Source organism: Lycium ferocissimum, chromosome 8 (genome assembly GCF_029784015.1).
Source record: "Lycium ferocissimum isolate CSIRO_LF1 chromosome 8, AGI_CSIRO_Lferr_CH_V1, whole genome shotgun sequence".
NCBI classification, from domain to species: domain Eukaryota; kingdom Viridiplantae; phylum Streptophyta; class Magnoliopsida; order Solanales; family Solanaceae; genus Lycium; species Lycium ferocissimum.
In genome coordinates, this window is record NC_081349.1 from 16,142,961 (window position 1) to 16,164,379 (window position 21,419).

A 21,419-nucleotide genomic window follows, 5' to 3' on the forward strand; every position below is an offset into this window, starting at 1 on the left:
AGGAAAATTGGTTATTAAACCATCAGCAACTAAGGTTGGGATTAAATCCCCTGCATTTCTGGAACGTATACAGGGTGATATATGTGGCCAATTCACCATCCATATGGACCATTTAAATATTATATGGTCTTGATTGATGCATCTACAAGATGGTCACATGTGTGCTTATTATCAACTCATAATATGGCTTTTGCGAGATTGTTGGCTCAAATAGTAAGGTTAAGAGCACAATTTCCAGTTAATGCGATAAAGAAAATTCGTCTTGATAATGCTGGTGAGTTTACATCTCAGGCCTCTAATGATTATTGTATGGACACTGGAATAACAGTTGAATTTCCGGTTGCTTATGTTCATACTCAAAATGGTCTAGCAGAATCAATGATTAAACGTTTACAATTGATAGCTAGACCATTGCTAATGAGGACAAAACTTCCTGTTTTGGTATGGGGACATGCTATTTTACATGCGGCAACATTTGTACGCATTGCATGCAACAAGATTTGTACGCATAAGGCTAACCAGTTATCATGAATTCTCCCCATTACAATTGGCTTTTGATCAGGAGCCAAATATTTCCCATCTTCAAATTTTTGGATGTGCGGTATGTGTTCCAATTGCTCCACCACAACACATAAAGATGGGCCCTCAAAGAAGGTTGGGGATATATGTTGGGTAGGAATCTTCTTCAATTTTAAAATATTTAGAACCAATGACTGGAGATTTATTTACAACAAGATTTGCTGATTGTCATTTTGATGAATCAGTATACCCAACATTAGGGGGAGAACATAAGCAGTTGGAAAAAGAGATAGATTGGAATGCATTATCACTATCTCATTTAGATCCTTGAACAAATTAATGTGAGCAAAAGGTTCAAAAGATGATTTATTTACAAAATGTCGCAAATCAATGCGCCAGATGCATTTATTAACCTTCCAAGAGTTACTAAATCTCATATTCCAGCTGCAAATGCCCTAGTTCGAGTTGATGTCCTGGTAGGACAAACGGTTAATGCAAATGAGTCCAGGCCACATCGGAAACGTGGTAGACCAATCGGTTCCAAGGATAAAAATTCTCGAAAAAGAAAAGAAATAAATGATCAAGATGGTCATAATGTGAGGGAAATTTCTCAAGAAGAGCCCCGAGACATAATAAATGATAAACCCATAGAGGAGGTCCAGATACTTCAAAACAATGATAGTGAAGAGATCTCGATAAGTTATGTCTCAACGGGGAAAAGGTGGAACCGAAATGATATTGTGGTCGACAATATTTTTGCATATAATGTTGCTGTTGAAATAATGCAACAAGATAAGGATCTTGAGCCAAAATCTGTTGATGAATGTAGACAGAGAAATGATTGGCCAAAATGGAAGGACGCAATTCAAGCAGAATTAGCTTCACTTGAAAAACGTGAATTTTTCGGACCAATAGTCCGAACACCTGAAGATGTCAAGCCAGTGAGGTACAAATGGGTGTTTGTACGAAAACGAAATGAAAAAGGTGAAGTCGTAAGATATAAAGCACGACTTGTGGCATAAGGATTTTCGCAAAGGCCTGGCATTGATTATATGGAGACATATTCTCTTATGGTGGATGCAATTACCTTCAAGTATCTAATAAATCTGGCAGTTCATGAAAAGCTTGATATGTGACTGATGGATGTTGTCACAGCCTATTTATATGGCTCATTGGACCACGATATTTTTATGAAAATCCACAAGAAGGATTCAAAGTGTCTGAAGCATACAAAAGTTCGCGGGAAACTTGTTCAATAAAGCTTCAGAAATCTTTATATGGATTGAAACAATTAGAGCGGATGTGGTACAATCGTCTCAGTGAATATTTGCTAAAGGAAGGATATAAAAATGATCCTATTTGTCCTTGTGTTTTTATAAGAAGGCCTGAGTCTGAATTTGTCATAATAGCTGTGTATGTTGATGACTTGAATATCATTGGCACTCTTAAAGAGCTTTCAAAAGCTGTAGAGTGTTTGAAGAAAGAATTTGAAATGAAAGATCTAGGTAAGACAAAATTTTGTCTTGGCCTACAAATTGAGCATTTGACAAATGAAATATTTGTCCATCAATCAACATACACTGAAAAGGTTTTAAAGCGTTTTTACATGGATAAATCACATCCATTGGTACCCACCGATGGTTGTGAGATCGCGACATAAATAAAGATCCATTTCGACCTCGAAAATAATGAAGAGCTCATTGGTGATGAAACTCCATATCTCAGTGCAATTGGGGCACTGATGTATCTAGCCAATAATACCCGACCAGATATATGTTTTGCAGTGAGTTTATTGGCAAGATTCAGCTCTTCCCCAACAAGAAGACATTGGAATGGTGTTAAGCATATGTTCAAATACCTTCAAGGAACAATTGATATAGGATTATTTTATTCTTATGAATCCAAGTCAGATATGATCAGTTATGCAGATGCAGGATATTTATCTGACCCACATAAAGCCCGGTCTCAAACAGGCTATTTATTTACATATGGAGGTACAGCTATTGTTACACCTCTCGTCTTCGTAGTAGTAGAACCTATGGGTTCCTAGCAGGGTATGCCCTCGGAATAGAGACCCGAGCCCGAGTTTGGAGATAGGAAATGTCTTACCCCGTGTACAAGAGTACCAGTATGTGTTTCGGGTAATTGACAGAGTTAGAAGTTGAGTGAATCAAGTCGACGCGATCGGAACTGAAGCAGAAAAATCTGCAGGACACCAGTCAACGTCGACGGGTCGTCGACATATTCGATGGACCGTCGACGTGTGGCGTCGATGGGATCCCGCAGCTATGCTTTTGCAGGCGCAGGTCAAGGGGCCGTCGACCCGCTCGTCAAACCAGATCGTAGCGTAGCCTTTTTGGCATCCAAGTATAAATATGTGGGTCACGACTTCATTTCATATTTTTCTCCTTCCAAAAATTAGAAAACCCTAATATATTCTCTCCCAATATTTTCCATCATATTAATGAGGATTTGACAAGACCCGGACCCCGTAAACCCGAGATGGTGAAGAAGAAAGGTTGCTTCTAGGATTTCTTCAAGTTGTGGAGTTTAGGGAGTTGAAGTTGAAGTGATTAACTTGCGATTCTTGACCCTCAAGGTATGTAAATGATTTCTACCTTTGTATTTAAGTTGAGTATCAAAAGTTTTAGTAATTCTAAGTAAAGAGGGGGTAGTTGTGAAAGTGGTAAGTTGATGAAAGACAAAATAGTGACTTATGGTTGTTTTAAGAGATGATTGGGGACAGATTTGAATATATAAGTGTTGTTATTGTTGTTAGGGTTGGTATTAAAGTGAATGAGAAGTTGAAGAGTTGTTAAGCTTATGAAAGAAATGTTGTCCATGATTCGTTAAGCTCTCTATGCATCTAAAGGAGGTTAGCAAATGAAGTACCTAGTCTAATGAAGGTCTATGTTATCTTAATTGTAGATTTACAAGTCGAGAAGTAGGAGTTGGACGATTTGGTATACGTCGAGGTATGTTAAGGCTATTCTTTCCTTCTTTTGGCATGATCCGATGATATGATCCAATAAGCGAGTAAGCAAGTCCATATTAATCTACTCTTAGAAGCATTAGAAGTGTTTCAGTTTTTGATATTCATGCGCCCCGTTATGATTATTCCTTTTGTTCATGAGTCCAGTTTTATGTATACGATATTCATGCATTACATTCATTCATATATATATATGTATGTTGACCGAAAGTAACCAAAAGGCGTTATATACGCAAAGTATTATACGTATATGGGGTATGGAAAGGAGTGAGCGTTATAAATAGAATTACTACGATCGGCCGGTGCACTATGATGACGATATGAGAATCGGTACCGCAAGTATCGCAGCAATGTATATGATGATGGCCGCGAGAGAGGGATATGATATGAGAAAAGAGACAGGCATTATATACGCGCATATATCAGGCGTTATATACGTACATATATACAGATGTATGACCTTCATTGATAGGCATGAGCATGCATATTATGCGCCCACACAGTGGCGGATCCAGGATTTTCACTCAAGGTGTTCGGAAAAATAACTGGACCTAAATATACACTGTAATATATGTTCAGGGTGTTCAAAAGTTAATATATATACATGAACACAGAAAATTTATCATAAATATACATCAATTTTTTGTCCGAGGGTGTTCGGGTGAACACCCAGGCCTCTTCTTGCGTCCGCCTATGCGCCGCGAGGCATTATTAGATATACGGTTTATGCGGATACATACGGATACTAGTTCATACAAGTACATACGATCGATCATTTTTTGACTTATGAGTTCAGATCTCATCCATGATTCCCATGTGTGTATATATATGATGTTGCTCTTATGCTTTACATGCTCAGTACATTATTCGTACTGACTCCCCTTTGCTAGGGGGGCTGCGTTTATGCCGCCGAGTACGGGGAGACATAGGTGGTTCGGCTCGGTGGGACCTGCAAATCTAGCGATGGTCGGTACGCTCGTTCTCGATTCGGAGCTATAGTCGATTTTACGCCCCTTTTGAGATGTGTATGCATATGGGTATGACGGGGCCTGTCCTGTCCTTTCTACAGCTTTCGTTCTAGTAGAGGTCTGTAGACAGTTGTATATAGTAGTCAGATGGGTAGCTTGATGGCTTCTATTCTTTTGTGTACAGTATATGTAACGACTGGGCGGCTCGCACTGTTCTTCCGCATGTTGTGTATATATGTATGCAGATTGTACAGAGTTCTGATGTTTCCTTTTTATGAGATTAGTTTGTGCCATTTATGGGCCTTTGAAGTTCAGTATGTTTCAGATGAGTATTTAGGGGTGTTTGGTCGCTAGAGGTCAGGCTCCCGTCACGGCTCATCGGGTTGGGTCGTGACAGCTATATCATGGCGTTCAATGAAGCAAACAATAGCTGCCACTTCTTCAAATCATGCGGAGATAATAGCCATTCATGAAGCTAGTCGGGAGTGTGTTTGGTTGAGATCAATGACTCAACATATTCAGGAAATGTGTGGTTTTCTTTTGAAAATGGATATTACAACTATATTGTACGAAGATAATGCTGCATGTATTGCTCAACTAAAGGGAGGATACATTAAAGGAGACAGAACAAAACACATTTCACCAAAGTTCTTTTTTACTCATGATTTTGAAAAGAGAGGTGAGATAGATGTTCAACAAATTCGCTCGATTGATAATTGGGCAGATCTGTTCACTAAAGCATTACCAACCTCAACATTTGAGAAGCTGATATACAAGATTGGAATGTGTCATCTGCGAGAACTAAAGTGATCTTTTCATCAGGGGGAGAAAATACGCGTTGCACTCTTTTTTCCTTGGTCGTGGTTTTGTCCCATTGAGTTTTCGTGACAAGGTTTTTAACGAGGCATCAAATAAGGCATAACAAGACACATTATCGGACATCCAAGGGGGAGTGTTGTAAATATGATAATATGGATGTCCATAACTTCTAGGAGTTGATTCACCATTATGTGCACCATTATATGTAGTTATACCACACCTCCACTACTCCTTCATTCATCTCCCACAACCACATATTCTTCTCACCTTCTCAAGGGGTTAATGCCATATTCAAGACAATCTTATAACCCCCTCTCTATGGAGTAGTATAAATAGAGATATGATATGTGATGTACTACACACTTGAAAGAAAAGAAGAAAGTCATCTTTACATTGTTTTATTCTATATTGTTCTCTTGTTCTAATATTTTATATTGTTACTTTGAGCTTGTTTTACAACATATGAATATAAAATTATTATGTGAGATAGTGATTTAATCCATTTAGCCCATGTGAATCTAAATTTAATCCGGTCTGCATATTTTAAACGGAAAAGGGTCAAATATACCCTTGAACTATCGAAAATAGGCCACTCATACCCTTCGTTAAAGTATGAGATCAATTTTACCCTTGCTGTCTAATTTTGAGACCACATATACCCTTTTAGTTAACGCACTCACAAGCTGCCAACATGGAAGAAAAAATGACGTGGTACGCCAACATGGAAATAAAAAACCTCAAGTCCCTTTGACCTTATTCTTCAACATCATCTGCAACGCACAAAAAAAATAAAACACAACGGAGAAGACAACTAAGTCACCGGAAAACGCAAGACGGCCAGATCTCGTACCGAACAAGTATCAGATAGCATCAAACAAACCCTGTTCTTAGGAAACGAACGAAACCAAAGAAGACGGAGGAGGATGTGGAAGCCCCGCTAGTCGGATTTTCTTCGGCACCGACCGGTGGACAATTAAAAATGAAAGAAAACAAAAAGAAAGCGTAGCGGGGGAAGGAGAAGGGCGTTGGCCGGTGGTTGTGGCGTGGAGATGTGGTTGGAGCAAAAAAGGGGTCGTCGAAATTTTATGGCTCGAGTTCGCGGAGTCCCGGCGTAACGGTGACGCACCGAGATAGAAAATAGGAAGAGAGTAGCGTATGGGTGAGGGGAAGGTCGTAATTCGTCGGCGGCCTTGGGTGGTCAAAAATCCGTCGCTGGCCTTCCGGTGGTCAAGTATTCTTGGATTTCTTATTTTGAATCAAAGTGTTATATTCAACGGGTTCCTTATTTTAGTGAAACTTCATATCTAAATTTTAACGCTTCTCTCAGTTACCAATTTTTTTTTTAAAAAAAATTAACGCTCTTGTTGTTTTGTGCAGGAATGAAATATGACCTGAGGAAAGTTGAGGAAGTCTTTTATGATGTAAAAATCGAAGGCTTGGCGACAGTGGAGACTCGGTATAAGAAACGTGGCCGTTGAGGTTTTTTATTTCCACGTTAGCAGCCACGTCATTTTTTCTTCCATGTTGGTAGCTTGTGTGGAGGTCTGTTAAATAAAAGGGTATACGTGGTCTCAAAATTAGACGGCAAGGGTAAAATTGATCCCATACTTTAACGAAGGGTATAAGTGGCCTATTTTCAATAGTTCAAGGGTATTTTTGACCCTTTACCATATTTTAAATATCAAATGTTTAAGGCAATAAAAAGGTGTAAGAACCGGTTAGGTCTATATTTTAGCTGTGCATTACATTGACACACATTTCCCATCTTATACCTCAATAAAATGAAAAGCTCACCAACCCCGTGAAATTGTCTTGTAGCCAATAAAAGATACACCACACGAGATGCTTCTAATAATTGAAATGTTTATTTCACTCACGTGTAACACACATAGACGCCCAGCCCTTGTACTTTTTTGTGCTTTTTTTTTTTTTTTTTCCCCTCGTTAAGGACAGCTACATCAGAAGTTTGAAAGAGAGAGTTCAATTTAATCAAAACTTATAAAATGCACTCTTGTTTTAAGGAAGTTGCCTGTTAAGAAAGAAGAGATTTCTATATTGTATAGCCACTCATTAAAATAATAGTCAGAAAATATATAATTTTTATATATTAATTATGATTTACAAAAAAAATATACATATTTTATCTACAATTAATATATTTTTGTTATATATTTACTAGTGGTTGTAATATTTTTGACCAAGCGATCAAATAGGTAAAAAGCCTAACAAAAATCTAAGTATTTTGGGATTTGGCTGTTTGTATTTTGTACTGATAACTATATATACTTACAAAATACAAAGAAATATGGTACAGTGATTTGTATCATTCAGAAATTATATGCTATTGTGCGTCTTGAGCTCTTTGATATTTTTTGTCTTGAGCGTCCGTATAAGTTATGATGTCGATCGATTAAATTGGATTCGCGATTGAAATTCCAGTTTGGGGTGTAATATGATTTGTATCCAAAACAATTCATACCCAAAGCTCAAACTTGAAACCTCTTATTATTGTCTTATTATTTTTATATATATAGTTTTAATTTAATCTTTTGACACACTCATACAATAATGTATTCGTTACCCAACAATGAGCCTCGACTTTTTTAAACTTCAATCAAACATTCACCCAAACGCCTATTTAGTTTCGTAGTCTTCATTCTTATGTCCACAAAAAAATAAAATATTGTGGACCGACTTTGTATTTACAAGTTACAACAGGAGCCCAAGTCAAAATTGACCAATTGTGAAAGAATAAAGTAAAAAACAAATTCTGCATAGTTTGACTTAGAAGTTAGAACGATTCACTTAGGATAAAATTCAATTATTAGAATAGATCTTTTTTTGTTTCCACATAAAAGAAATGGATTTTTTTACACATATTTGCAACTGTTGAAGGTACTTGCGGGTTGGGGGCGGGGGCGAGTGGGGAGTGGGGGTTATAAAATAAAAAGATTTTATGTTGTGAATCTAGGCACGAATGGACCAATTGCATAATTGTATCATAAATGGGGTTACTTTTTATTCTACTTTTTCCCATATAGTATCGAAACCATTCCATAAATTCAATCCCCTTTAGTCAGATATTGATTTGAAATTGAAGTTAAAAGTTTGAACTAGAAAATGACGGCAACACACAACTAGCAGCGGAACCAGAAATTTGGCGAAAGGTGTGTAAATTTTCTTCTCATTTGTGTTAAGGGTGTGCAAAATTAAATATACACTCATAATAGCTAACATTTAATTTAACCTATGTATACAGTAATTTTCTGATGAAGGGTGTGCATTGGATCACCCTTCGGCTAAGGTGGCTCCACACATGCACACAACAAATGAAAATATCCTAGTATAATATTCCTCCTCCCATTCAATCTCATAACTTTTGCATAAAACAATAATTGCGACGGTTAATTCTTTTCTTTTTGTTTTTCTTACTCTAAGTGGTTTATAGAATATGCTTTTTATGGAAAGTAATATCATTATTACTACTCAATTTTCAATTTACTATAGAGTTTAAGGGCACATAATAAGAAACCAAATACGCGTGATAAAGCTTAAAGGTGGTCTTAAAAGTAAGTTATTGGAAATTATTAGCTAATGCATTGATATTATCAAAAGTTAAAAGGAGTAGTTTTTTTTTTTTTTAATTGATAAGGCATGCAAAAAAGTAAAAAAGTTTTCTAATAGTATTGCAAAAGCGATGACAAGGCCATGAAATTCCTTCACACGTGCAAATGTGCAATGCTATTTCCCTTTAGAAAAAAGTAGCAAAAGAAAATGTGCACTTGGTTCGTCCAATATTCTTGAAATAAACTTCCATCATTGGCTATTTTTTTTCTTTTTAATTTGTAACAATCATTGGTTAATGTTTAGTACTACTACAAATAATTACTTATGGGATTTTTCTTAAATATAATGGTAAAGTCTAAAGAAAGTAAGAAATTTATTTAATTTTTGGAGGTTCTTCTAATTGGAACTTAATCTCAATCTTAACCAATTCTTCTCATTCTTTTTTTAATAATCCAAAAGACAGGAAACAAGATTTCACACGATCCTTATTTCCCCTAATTTCTTTCTTTAGTGCATGAATCCTATATGATGGATTATTTTTAGGCTAACAATATGATAAGAGTTAGATTGTTTTCTTCTCTTGTGCAGTTAGGCCAAATTCAACCAATTTTCGTAAGGAAAAAAAAATACTTTGGTACTAATCTTATTTCCATGAATCCTGCATGTTCGGATTTGACTCTTTCTTTTCGTATTTATCTCATTTGTCCTCTTCTTTCTCGATATTCAACTTGGCTATTGTATCCAAGTTAACTGTTTGGTTCTTAAATCGAAATGGGTACAATTATATATAATGACTTTATTGTTATTTGGCAAGAACGAGTATATATTAAAGAATAATACTCAAGCATGGTCATCTGTATCTACACGTTAGGGGCGGAACCACCTAATGCTAGCAATGTCACTCGATATTTTTTGGTCGAAAAATTATACTGATTAAATAGACCTTATGTAAAAGCAAGAAATAATGAACATGTAGTAAGTTTAATAAATCGATAATGTATGTTGTGGAATTTCTAGTCCAATCAATCAAACACCAGTTGATAACAATCAAAGTTAGAGCATGAGCTTGATTTCGTAGGAGCAAGAGTCAGAAAAATTAAGAGATAGAACCATTTACTTTAATTCATTCAAATATTTGTTTAATCACAGTTAAGGGTTCGACTCCTAACTTAGATGTGTGAGTCAAAAAAAATTGAGTATTATTTGTTATAAAACAAAAACAATGATCACAAAGAACCGAACTCACCTCACACTAACAATCAACTAAACTACTATGTTAAAGCTTTCAGAGCAAGATCCATCCTAATTTTTGTTTCCCGATATTGAATCCTCATCTTAAATGCCTATGCTGTAGTAGATGTTCAGTCCTGGACGTGACAGGGGGGTGGGGTGTGTGTTAAGAGTTTCCACGTCAATGGAGAAGTGGATGGGTGATCTCTTTCTATATCTCGAGCAATTCTTACCTCTTGAGTTAGCTTTATAAGTTTTGAGGTATCAAAGTCATTTGTGTCTGTACGAACTATTGAAAAGCACCGGTGATAAATTGACATTGAGATAGAACTTCTCATTCTTTAGGGGGTCGCATGAACAAACTGGGATTTGAAATCTACTTGACTTTAAAAGTTTTGTAACATTCGACTTGGTGTAGGACTAGTTGAAAAAAAGATGAATGACAAATATTTATTTTGTAAAAACAAAAAATCAAAAAATAAAAATAAAATCGAAAAAGAAAAAAAAAGGGGGAAGCTCAATGGCTACTTTATAACACGTGAAACATAATACAACCAATAAGCTGCCTGACAATGGAAAAATAATCTTGTTAATCATGTACCAAAACATTGTCAATTTGGTCTGTCCAGCCTCCCAAATACTTACAATACAGTCGGACCTCGCATATAACTACACCTCTGTATAACAATCAAGTTTTTTCAGAACCAATTTTTATGTTATATTTTAGTTCTCTATAACAGCATTCTACCTATAACAACAACAATAACCAACTTTATAATAGTACGCTCTTTGTAAAATTATCCCCCATACAACAACTATCTCTTTTTTTTTTTGGTAATATAATAATTACGATCTTTAAAAAAACCGAATATCTATGATTAGCAGTAATAATTGTAGAGATTTTAACGAAATATTTAATCTTTCAATACACTATTTATGACGAAGAATATTATATGAATATATATATTTTCATTATTAAAAGATTTTTCTTCGTTATACAAAGTGTGATTAAGCTTAAAATTTGACAATTAAAATAAAATATTAGATTTTATGCATCTTTTTTGTCTACAACAGCAAAATATTATTTAAATGTCAATGCTGTTATAGGTGTATAACCATCATTCTCTATAGCAGCAAAAAAATTTCGAACCCAACGATATTATTATAGAGAGGTTTGACTGTAACTCTAATTTAGTAATAAAAACCCTTTATTCGATTTAAACATTTAACAAATCAAATTCTTTGCAAGTTCATGCAACAATATTTAAAAGAAAAAAGAATTATTCTAGAGTCTACTTTCTGGAACCAAAGTTTTTTTTTTTTTTAAAAAAACAGCAAGAACGCACATTATGCAAAATTTAGAGTGAATCCCACTTTACCCCCCTAACATTTAAGTGTTGGAAAACGATACCCCCTCACATATTGAATGGGAACGATAACCCCCCTATCAAATATTTTCTGGTGAGAATATTTGACTATTTCATCCTTGTTTTATTTTTCAATCCTCCATTTATGTAATACATTTTTATATTATATATAATAATTATTTTTTAATGTAGGTATTTATAGATTCTTATTTAAGTTCATTAACATTATAAGTAGAATAATACTTTTATGAATTTGTAACAAAATCTAATGCTATTTTTTTATGATTGTTCAATATTATATGCAGTAAGTATATATATGTATGTACATGCATGTGTGTATATTTAAGTTTCACTTCTCTCTTACTCTCTATTGTTTGTATAATAAAATTCATTTACGGTATAAATAAATCATTTTTAAAAATTTACCTCTCTTTTTTAATTGTTTTTGCATTACCTGCAAATAAATATATTTATAAAGTTATGACGAACCATTTTTCACTTGTATAAATAAATATTAAAGTCTTTATTATTTTTAATAAAATTAATTTTTTGTTTATTCTGCTAATTTATTTTATTATAAAACATCATTAACTTATATACTCAATTAGTATTCTCACTTTTTTCTTCGACTGCAAGATAATATTTATTTGTTATAATACACAAATTAAAAAAATTAAAAATATCATGATTTTAAAGAAGTAAAAAAAAGAAGACAAAAGTTGATAATGTAAAGGGTGAAATAGCCATTTAAAAAAGTCAATTAGGATAAAGGGGGAAGAATGTCTATTGTTCAAAGTTGAGGAGGGATACGATATTGATTTTTAAAGCATAGTTGGGGCGAAATGATTTTCACTCTTATTAAAAACAAAGATTCTCACCGAAAAATATTAAATAGAAATTTATTCCTATTCATTACATGTGAGGGAAAAGATCGTTCTCAACCCTTAAATGTTAGGGGGTAAAGTGGGATTCAGTCCAAAACTTAATAGCGTAAGTTACAAAAATTTAAAAGTTAGACGTACGAATAGGGTCAACATGTCTGGAAAAAAAAATAGGGATATATGCGTTAGGTGGGATATGTTCAATATATTAGTAGGTAGGTGGGAATTATTAAATTCATCGTAACATGCTCTACTAAATACTTTTTTAACTTAAAATTATATATACAGGCGATATAACAAATTTTATACTATAATCTGTGAAAGTAAATACTTTTATTATCAATCAATGCTTATTAAGTAAAGTACCTAATAACTGCCTTTTAATTGATACTCCCTCCATTTCAAAGTAGGTGGTATTTTTATCTTTTCAATTTTAAAATAAGTGATGTTTCACAAAATTAAGAAGACATTGATTTTTTCTTCAAATTTTACCCTTATTTGAATGAATGGAGTTTTACATAATCAAGAAATTATTAAAGATCTACTTAATTTTCTAATGCATTTAATTAAGGTTAAATTAGTAAAAACGCTTCTTACTTTCTAGAAAGGTAAGTTTTCTTAAGTAATGTGCCCAAGCTAAAAACATAATTTATTATGAAACAGAGGGAGTATATATATTTTCTTACAACATAAATGCATAAAATTTAAACTCATAATTTTACATTTTCAATACTATTTAATTAGATATAGGTTGTATTATTCATTTCAAGGTGTGTATTAGACTTTTTATGAGTTATCGTAAGAGTTAATAGCATTTTTAGTCCCCCGGTTATTGATAAATTTTAGTTTTAGGCATTGCGATATTTGATTAAGCAAATTTAAACCTTCAAATACTTGAGATGTGTACTTCTAATCCATTTGCTTGTGTATATTCACAATTGCAGATTTATTAATCATATCACCATTTGATTAAGTATGTATCACATTAAATTTGTACCGTTATTTCATATTTAAAAATTGAGAGTATTATACTTCCTTAGAAAACTTAAATATAGCATATATTCTACATAAAAATGTCAAGAACGCATATTTTTTTTATAAAATATGACGAGTCATATATCACAAGGATCATAATCAAAATTTAGCAATAATTGAAGAACCAAAATAAGTAAATAACTATTCTCCAATGATTATATGTTATTATAAGTTAATTTAGACTTGATAATATAAAACTATCAGTACACACCGAACGAATTCATTACACGAATAAAGTACTCTCTCCGTTCTATATAAGTGTCGCCTTAGTAAAAAAAAAATGTCTCATAATAAGTCACCTTAGCTAAATTTTTTTATCTCATAATAAGTGTTACCTTACGATACCAATGCATATATTGACTAGTTTTTTTCATCTTTGCCCTCAGACAAAAATGACAAGTTTTTTTATTCAAGGCCAAAAGTTGGATTCACAATGTCAAATTTTGGGTTCAGGTGAAAATGAAAATTTTTGGCCTATGAAAGATAGGATTAGTAAGAGGCAAAAGAAGTAATAATACTCTAAATAATGATGGTTGGATTTCCAACGTCAAAAAGATGAATTTCATGTACGCTCTAATCATCAAGTTATAAAAAATAATTTTTTTTACATAAAGGCAATTTGGTAAACTTTACAATTTATCATTGATTTCTTAATATGTGTGTTTTTTATTAAGGTGACACTTATTATGAAACGGAGGGTGTACCTAAAGTTTGGGATTTGTGAAAAATGTGAATGGTAGGTAGAAGGAAATACAATCTTTTTTTAAATATACAATCTCTTTGATATTCTGAAAAAGATGCCTCCTGACAAATTCTTTTTCTTGTTAATTTGGTCTTTATTTTATACATTTCATAAAAAGGGGTTGGTGGGGAGTTAGAGGGCCCAATCTTTTGACTAAAAAGCTGATCTGAAAACACGAAAACCGTGGTTGAGCAGAGCCCCCCATCATTTTACAATAATCACACTTGCAATAATCAAGCCTCATCTCCGTAAAAAGAAATAATATTAAAGTATTTCCACTTTCAGAATTTTTGCAATCATACTAATAAAATTTAAAATTTTAAGTAATAGTACCGTGTATCAATGGAATATTTAGTATTTTTTTTTAACAGTATTAGGTTACCCAAATATCCACAAATTAACCTCCTTAAAGTGAAAATTTAAAACATATTGCTACTACTTGTTTCAATGGGTGAAAGTAATCGATGATGTCAAAATTCCTTATACTATTGTGTACATATATAATAACTTAAACTTTATAAGCTATTACGGTATATCACGAATTGGGCTCCTCTCCATTTTCCCCAAGTTCTACCTTAGATTAGGGACACATGGCATGTGTTAGAATTAATGGCTAGGATTTAATTGACTAAAACAAGTCCCTAACCATGATTTACATAATTAATAACTTATTCATAAATATATTAAAATATTCTCTCTCTTCCTATTTTACGTTTCCCACTTCTTTTTTCCTACGCAAAATTAGACTCATTATTCAATTGATGATATACTAATTCTGTGATATTACAAATTCACAGAATATATTCCATTATTCCATTACTAATTCACAAAATATATTACTAATTATATCGGATATTACCATTATTCAATAGGTGATATCTCTTTCGTTTTTCTTTATCTATAGGATATCACCATTATTCAACTGGTAATATCTCTTTCGTTTTTCTTTATCTACATAGCAGGGTTGAAAATCCCTTTTTCAATATTAATTTTTGAATTGATAACTTACACTCTATCTTCCAATTCCTTTTTGAGTTAATCTTTTAGTTGGGAAACGTAAAATAGGAAGAGAGAGAATATTTTAATATATTTATGGATAAGTTATTAATTATGTAAACCATGGTTAGGAACTTCTTTGACTAAAGGGGATTGGGCTCCTCTCCATTTCTCTTCTTTACATTTTCCCCAAGTTCTATCTTAGATTATATTAAAATATTCTCTCTCTTCCTATTTTACGTTTCCCAACTAAAAGATTAACTCAAAAAGGAATTGGAAGATAGAGTGTAAGTTATTAATTCAAAAATTAATATTGAAAAAGGGATTTTCAACCCTGCTATGTAGATAAAGAAAAACGAAAGAGATATTACCAGTTGAATAATGGTGATATTCTGTAGATAAAGAAAAACGAAAGAGATATCACCTATTGAATAATGGTGATATCCGATATAATTAGTAATATATTTTGTGAATTAGTAATGGAATAATGGAATATATTCTGTGAATTTGTAATATCACAGAATTAGTATATCACCAATTGAATAATGAGTCTAATTCTGCGTAGGCAAAAAGAAGTTGGAAACGTAAAATAGGAAGAGAGAAAATATTTTAATATATTTATGAATAAGTTATTAATTATGTAAACCATGGTTAGGGACTTGTTTTAGTCAATTAAATCCTAGCCATTAATTCTAACACATGCCATGTGTCCCTAATCTAAGGTAGAACTTGGGGAAAATGGAGAGAAGGGAAATGGAGAGGAGCCCAATCCGTATATCACATACAAAACCCAAACTTTAATGGAATTACTAGTTAAACTTTTGTTTAATCAAAAGTTAATGGCAAAAAAAATACTTGAATTATCACTTTTTTTGTTGTTGCCAGTTTCACATCTCAACTATCAGTTATTTCTTTTTTCTACTTGAACTATCACTATATATTTATCAAAATATACTTCAAAACTGATTAGGTCAACTATCAGTTGTTAGTTTTTTCCTACATAAACTATCATCTCAACTAGGTGTGTTTTAATATATAGATGGTGATACTTTACGTAGGAAAAGAGAATGACTGATAGTTGGATTTGAAACTCGCGAAAAAGTGATACTTCCTCCGTCCATTTTGACTTGCCTAGTATTTAGTGACACACCCCTTAAGGAGCCATAAATAGAATGATAATTTTACTATATCACTACTAATTATCGTTAAGTCATCGAATAGTTGAAATTAATCAAACTTATTTTAATAATTGTGCATCCACTAACAATTCCTTCAAATTTCCAACCAATAATTAATAATAAAGATAAAATAAGAAACACAATGATATATTGAGCCCGTTTGGATTGGCTTATAAGTTGCTTCTAAGCTGCTTTCAGGTTTTTTGAGTGTTTGGTAAATAAGAACAAAGTCATTTTGTGCTTAAAATAAAGCTCAAAAAAATAATTGGGCCCATTTGACTTTAAATTATCTAAAAGCGAACTATAAATTTGAAAACGAACATAAGCAAAAAAATAAGTTAAACTTTTGCAATTTATTTTTTAGGCTTATAAGCTATGAAAAATTTATAAGCATAAGCATCCAAATGCGTTATCTCTTGATTTTTCAAATTGAACAATAGTATATAAGACAGGATAAGTAAAAATGGACGGAAGGAGCGTGTTTTGACCATATCTCCTCTTTTCAAACAAAACATAGAAATAATTAGAACCGCAGAACTTTCATTCAAAAGAAAATAAAAAGGTAAAAAAAGAGAGTAAAATTACAAATTTCACCGAAAAGTCTAAAGGAGAAAGACAATCAATTCATCTATTATTAAACAGATTCTCTTTTCCTTTCTTTATTTGTTTTATAATTATTTTTTAATTAGGGGTTTCTGTCACTTACTATCTGTACATTTTTGAGTGCAAGAGTCCTCAGATTTGCGGTAACTATTGTGGGGTTAGGATCCAACTTGTATTGAAAACCTGTTTTCTTTGGGCTATAAATAGACAAGAGTTGGTATGGCAGATGAGTGTGCTTTTGTGAAGGGAACTGAATTGCCACTCAAGAGACCAAGAGAAGAAGAGATGGAAGTAGGCAACAACAACAGCAGCAATGGTTGCAACAAGAATGAGAAAGAAGAGTGTCCTTATATCTCTTCTGTTTTACCTGGATGGTTCTCTGAGATTAGCCCCCTTTGGCCTGGTTTGTTCTCTTGCACCATCATCTATGTTTAATGTTTACTTCCATTTTATGCATTTGGGTATTCAAGATTGCGCGTTTTGGGCAATTGGGTTGCTGTTTATGTGCTGTTTTTTGTGGGTTTTTGGGTTTGGGTATCAAAGTTGACGTTTTTTCTTATTTGGGTATCCAAGATTGTACTTTTGGGCAATTGGGTTGCTGTTTTTGGTGGGGTTTTGGGAGGTTTATTACTTTACTGATGTTTGTGGGTGTCAAAGTTTGCATTTTTTCTTATTTGGGTATCAAAGATTGTACTTTTGGGCAATTGGGTTGCACTTTGTTTCTTATTTGGGTATCCAAGATTGTATTTTTGGGCAATTGGATTGCTCTTGCTTTCTGTTTTTTGGTGGGTTTGGGGGTTTATTGGCAAAGTTTACGTTTTTTTCCCTTATTTGGGTATCCAAGATTGTAGTTTTGGTCCATTGGATTGCACTTTGTTCTGTTTTTGGTGGGTTTTTGGGGTTTATTAGTTTAATGATGTTTGTGTGTATCCAAGTTTGCGTTTTTTCTTATTTGGGTATTCAGGTTTGTGTCTTTTTGGCGATTGTTGATGGGGTGAGTATGTGAATGCTTGTGGGTATCAACGTTTATGGTCCTAGTTTTGATGGTCTGCAATTGGTTTCTGGCTTGTTCTGTATGGTGGGTTTTGTTTTTGTAAATGATTTCTCTTTGTGGGGGGTAGGTGTGGGTTTTGGCTTGGGGGTGGGGGGGTCACTGTGAAAGTCACAACTGAGATTTGGTTTGTGGATTTTCTTGGGAACTTTTGTAAACTGGGATTGAGGTGTAGCTGTATTTTCTGGAAAGATTTTCCATTGAATGTCTAGTGAATTCTTGTATTTGTGAACAAAAAAGGGAAGAGGTTACTGACAGGGTAAATATTATGCAGGGGAAGCACACTCGTTGAAGGTTGAGAAGATATTGTTTCAGGGGAAATCTGATTACCAAAATGTCATGGTTTTCCAGGTATTTTGGTTGATCTACTAAGGTTTTAGTTTCTTCTCTTATTTTTATGATGCAATGAACTGTTTCATTTTGTGCCCCTCATTGTTTGTGTGATTTTGTTCGTTGATGCAGTCATCAACCTATGGAAAGGTGCTTGTTTTGGATGGTGTGATCCAACTTACCGAGAGGGATGAATGTGCTTACCAAGAGATGATCACTCATCTTCCTCTTTGTTCAATTCCCAACCCCAAAAAGGTATTTGAAAGTGTAAAATCATGAGATTTCGTGTGCTTTTTGACATCGTCCAAGTTAAAACTTGGTCTTATGACACATTGCTTATCAAGCCCATAAATTAGACATCTTATCCACATCTTCAGTTTGTATAATTTGTTAAAACTAGCTTCGTTTGTTTGTTTGCCCCTACTAATTGCATTTCGCAGAATGTCCTAAAGACCACAGATTATGTTAACTGTACTCTTGTGAATTATATATGAAGCGAGTGATATTTGCGGTAATATAATGGCCTAAAGCTATTGATACTATTTGTCTATTTGCAGTAATATAATGGCCTAAAGGTATTGATGCTATTTGTCTCTTTTACTTGTGTGCCAACTTTAAGCTGTTTTTTCTTCCATCAGGTGCTGGTTATTGGAGGAGGAGATGGTGGTGTCTTGCGTGAGGTATCCCGTCATTCTTCTGTCGAACAGATCGACATATGTGAGATTGACAAGATGGTAGTTGAGGTAAGCAGACTTGCTAATTCATAAAAATGGTTCCTTATTTACATTTTTGGTCACCATTCATCTCCACTAGGGGTAGAGGAACATGGTTGATTCTTGTGATTACATGTATTAGCAGTTTCTTATGTCATATTTAGTCCGGAAGTGCTCTTAGATTTCATCCCTTTGTCTGTATTACTTGCAATTAAAAGGTTTTTATGTGCTAATTTATGTACTTTGTGTTAGGGACGTCTCAGTTGTAACTTACCAGCTTTATGTTGAAACTAAGTCTTCCTTTTCTCGTCCAGGTTGCTAAACAATTTTTCCCAGATGTAGCTGTAGGATATGAGGATCCACGTGTGAATCTCCACATCGGCGATGGTACGATAAATTATTTTTTGTTATCTTCTCAATTTTTTCTGTTGGTTCTCATTTTTGTTCACTTGCTAACTTAAGTTCTTGGTGTTTCCTTTTTCCTCCTGTTTCTGCAGGAGTTGCGTTTTTGAAAAATGTTCCTGCTGGAACTTACGATGCTGTCATAGTGGATTCATCTGACCCTATTGGTAAGCTATCATGTCATTGCTTGAGTACTACCTTTGTCATGAAATATCAGCTCCCAAACAAACAATTCACTTTTTAACTTCAGGTCCAGCAAAAGAGTTGTTCGAAAAGCCTTTCTTTGAATGTATTGCGAAAGCTCTTCGTCCAGGAGGGGTTATATCTACACAGGCTGAGAGCATATGGCTTCACATGCACATCATTGAAGAAATTGTTGCTAATTGCCGCCAGATCTTCAAAGGCTCAGTCAACTATGCATGGACTACTGTTCCTACTTATCCAAGGTGCACTTCTATGCTTGTCAATTTGATCCAATAATGTTCTGTCAGATAGAACATTAGAATTGAAGACCCATTAGATAATGAACTATTGTTTTTAATCCATCTTTGACAATTAATCAACAATTTCAAGTGGCTTTCATGTGTATTCTTGATGAACCAGTAGTATGAGATACTTGTGCATATGCATGAAGGTTTTTGCTATCCACACATTGTTGCTTCTCTCTCGCAATATTCTTTTCTTCTTCTCTTTTTTTGGGTATGAATTATTTGAGCTGCATATAACTTGTATTACTAGTTTTTGCTTGAAGCATAGTTTAATTTGTTTTGCTGCATATTCTTCTTGTTGGCATACTGGTTTTGATCCTAATATGGATGATATTGTTGTATTAATTGCAGTGGTATGATTGGTTTCATGCTCTGCTCTACTGAGGGACCTGCAGTTGATTTCAAGAACCCTATTAACCCCATCGATGACGAAAGTGGGCCAAAAGCCCTCGGACCTTTGAAGTTCTACAACTCTGAGGTATCTTCATTACTTACATTACATATCTCACTTCTACTTTTGATTTATTACTCACTTTTCGAATGATTTTTCGTCTCCAGATTCACCAAGCATCCTTCTGTTTGCCGTCATTCGCAAAGAGGGTGATTGAATCCAAAGCAAAATAATGGGCACATTTTGAAGGAAGTACTCAATGAGCAAGATATGCTGTTGTACAACGCCCTATAGTTATCTCAGTTTTATGTTTGAGTCTATGTTTTTAGGTTATTATTTAAGCCATAAAGAGTTGGAATATCCTTTATTGGATTATAATTCCCTTTCTGGATTTGGTACTGGATAAAGTTGTCATCTTGATTTAAACTTTAGTTGGTCTTTTCTTTAAAAGCCATGTTGATTTTTCATTAGTTTGAGTTGCTTTCGAGCAGATCTTGACCTATAGCTGTCATAATCAGTATGATATATTAAGGTGCAATGTATCTAAAACATATTTTGTCTGTTCTGTCATCCCATTATAAACAAAAAAAAAATATGGAAAAAATTAAATAGAATAAAGAAATAAGACGGAACATTAAAGGGTTTTTTAATGCATATAGCACAAACATCTGGTTGTTTATTAGACATTAAAATATCCTATTGTAACATAAAATTGTAGGTTTAACTTTCAGCATGTAATAAACCTGTACCGTCCAGAATTTTGCAGTAACAGTTACCAAGTGGCACTTTAATTTCGTATTTCTTTGTCCCAACTTACACTACTTTCACTTCTGGTCTGTCTCAACTCCTCTCAAGAATAATGTCAAATTTCTTTTTCCGTAAATAATTCAACTTTAGCCATCTACTCTACATTATAATAAAATGATTTACAAGCCACAAAAATATCCACTTATTTGAGACCTCAAGTTTAATAGTGTTTCTTTCTTAAACTTCATACCTAATCAAATGTCACCACATAAATTAGGATGGGAGGAGTAATATTTATACCCACTTATGATTATCGCACCCACCAATGACTCGCCATATAATACGTATTTCTCGTCTTTCAGAATCTCCCTAACATACATCGTCACATATACCGTGCATT

General features: G+C 33.7%; 1 protein-coding gene across 1 annotated transcript; it reads left to right on the plus strand.

Annotated features, from left to right (window-relative positions):
- Positions 1 to 16,996: 16,996 nt before the first annotated feature.
- On the plus strand, positions 16,997 to 20,722 carry LOC132067355 (spermidine synthase 1). The gene is made up of 9 exons (XM_059460558.1): positions 16,997 to 17,300; positions 18,223 to 18,299; positions 18,411 to 18,533; positions 18,917 to 19,021; positions 19,306 to 19,378; positions 19,489 to 19,560; positions 19,644 to 19,839; positions 20,233 to 20,359; positions 20,440 to 20,722. Exons 1-9 carry the CDS (start codon positions 17,117 to 17,119, stop codon positions 20,503 to 20,505), a joined length of 1,023 nt encoding a protein of 340 aa, XP_059316541.1. The 5' UTR covers positions 16,997 to 17,116; the 3' UTR covers positions 20,506 to 20,722.
- The last annotated feature ends 697 nt before the right edge of the window (positions 20,723 to 21,419 follow it).

Bases quoted from the DNA above. Each gene is read 5' to 3' on its own strand.
- LOC132067355 (XM_059460558.1), top strand. From the start codon at position 17,117: ATGGCAGATGAGTGTGCTTTTGTGAAGGGAACTGAATTGCCACTCAAG. The intron at 19,022-19,305 runs GTAAGCAGACTT...TTTCTCGTCCAG, and splicing joins TTGACAAGATGGTAGTTGAG to GTTGCTAAACAATTTTTCCC. The intron at 19,840-20,232 runs GTGCACTTCTAT...TATTAATTGCAG, and splicing joins ACTGTTCCTACTTATCCAAG to TGGTATGATTGGTTTCATGC.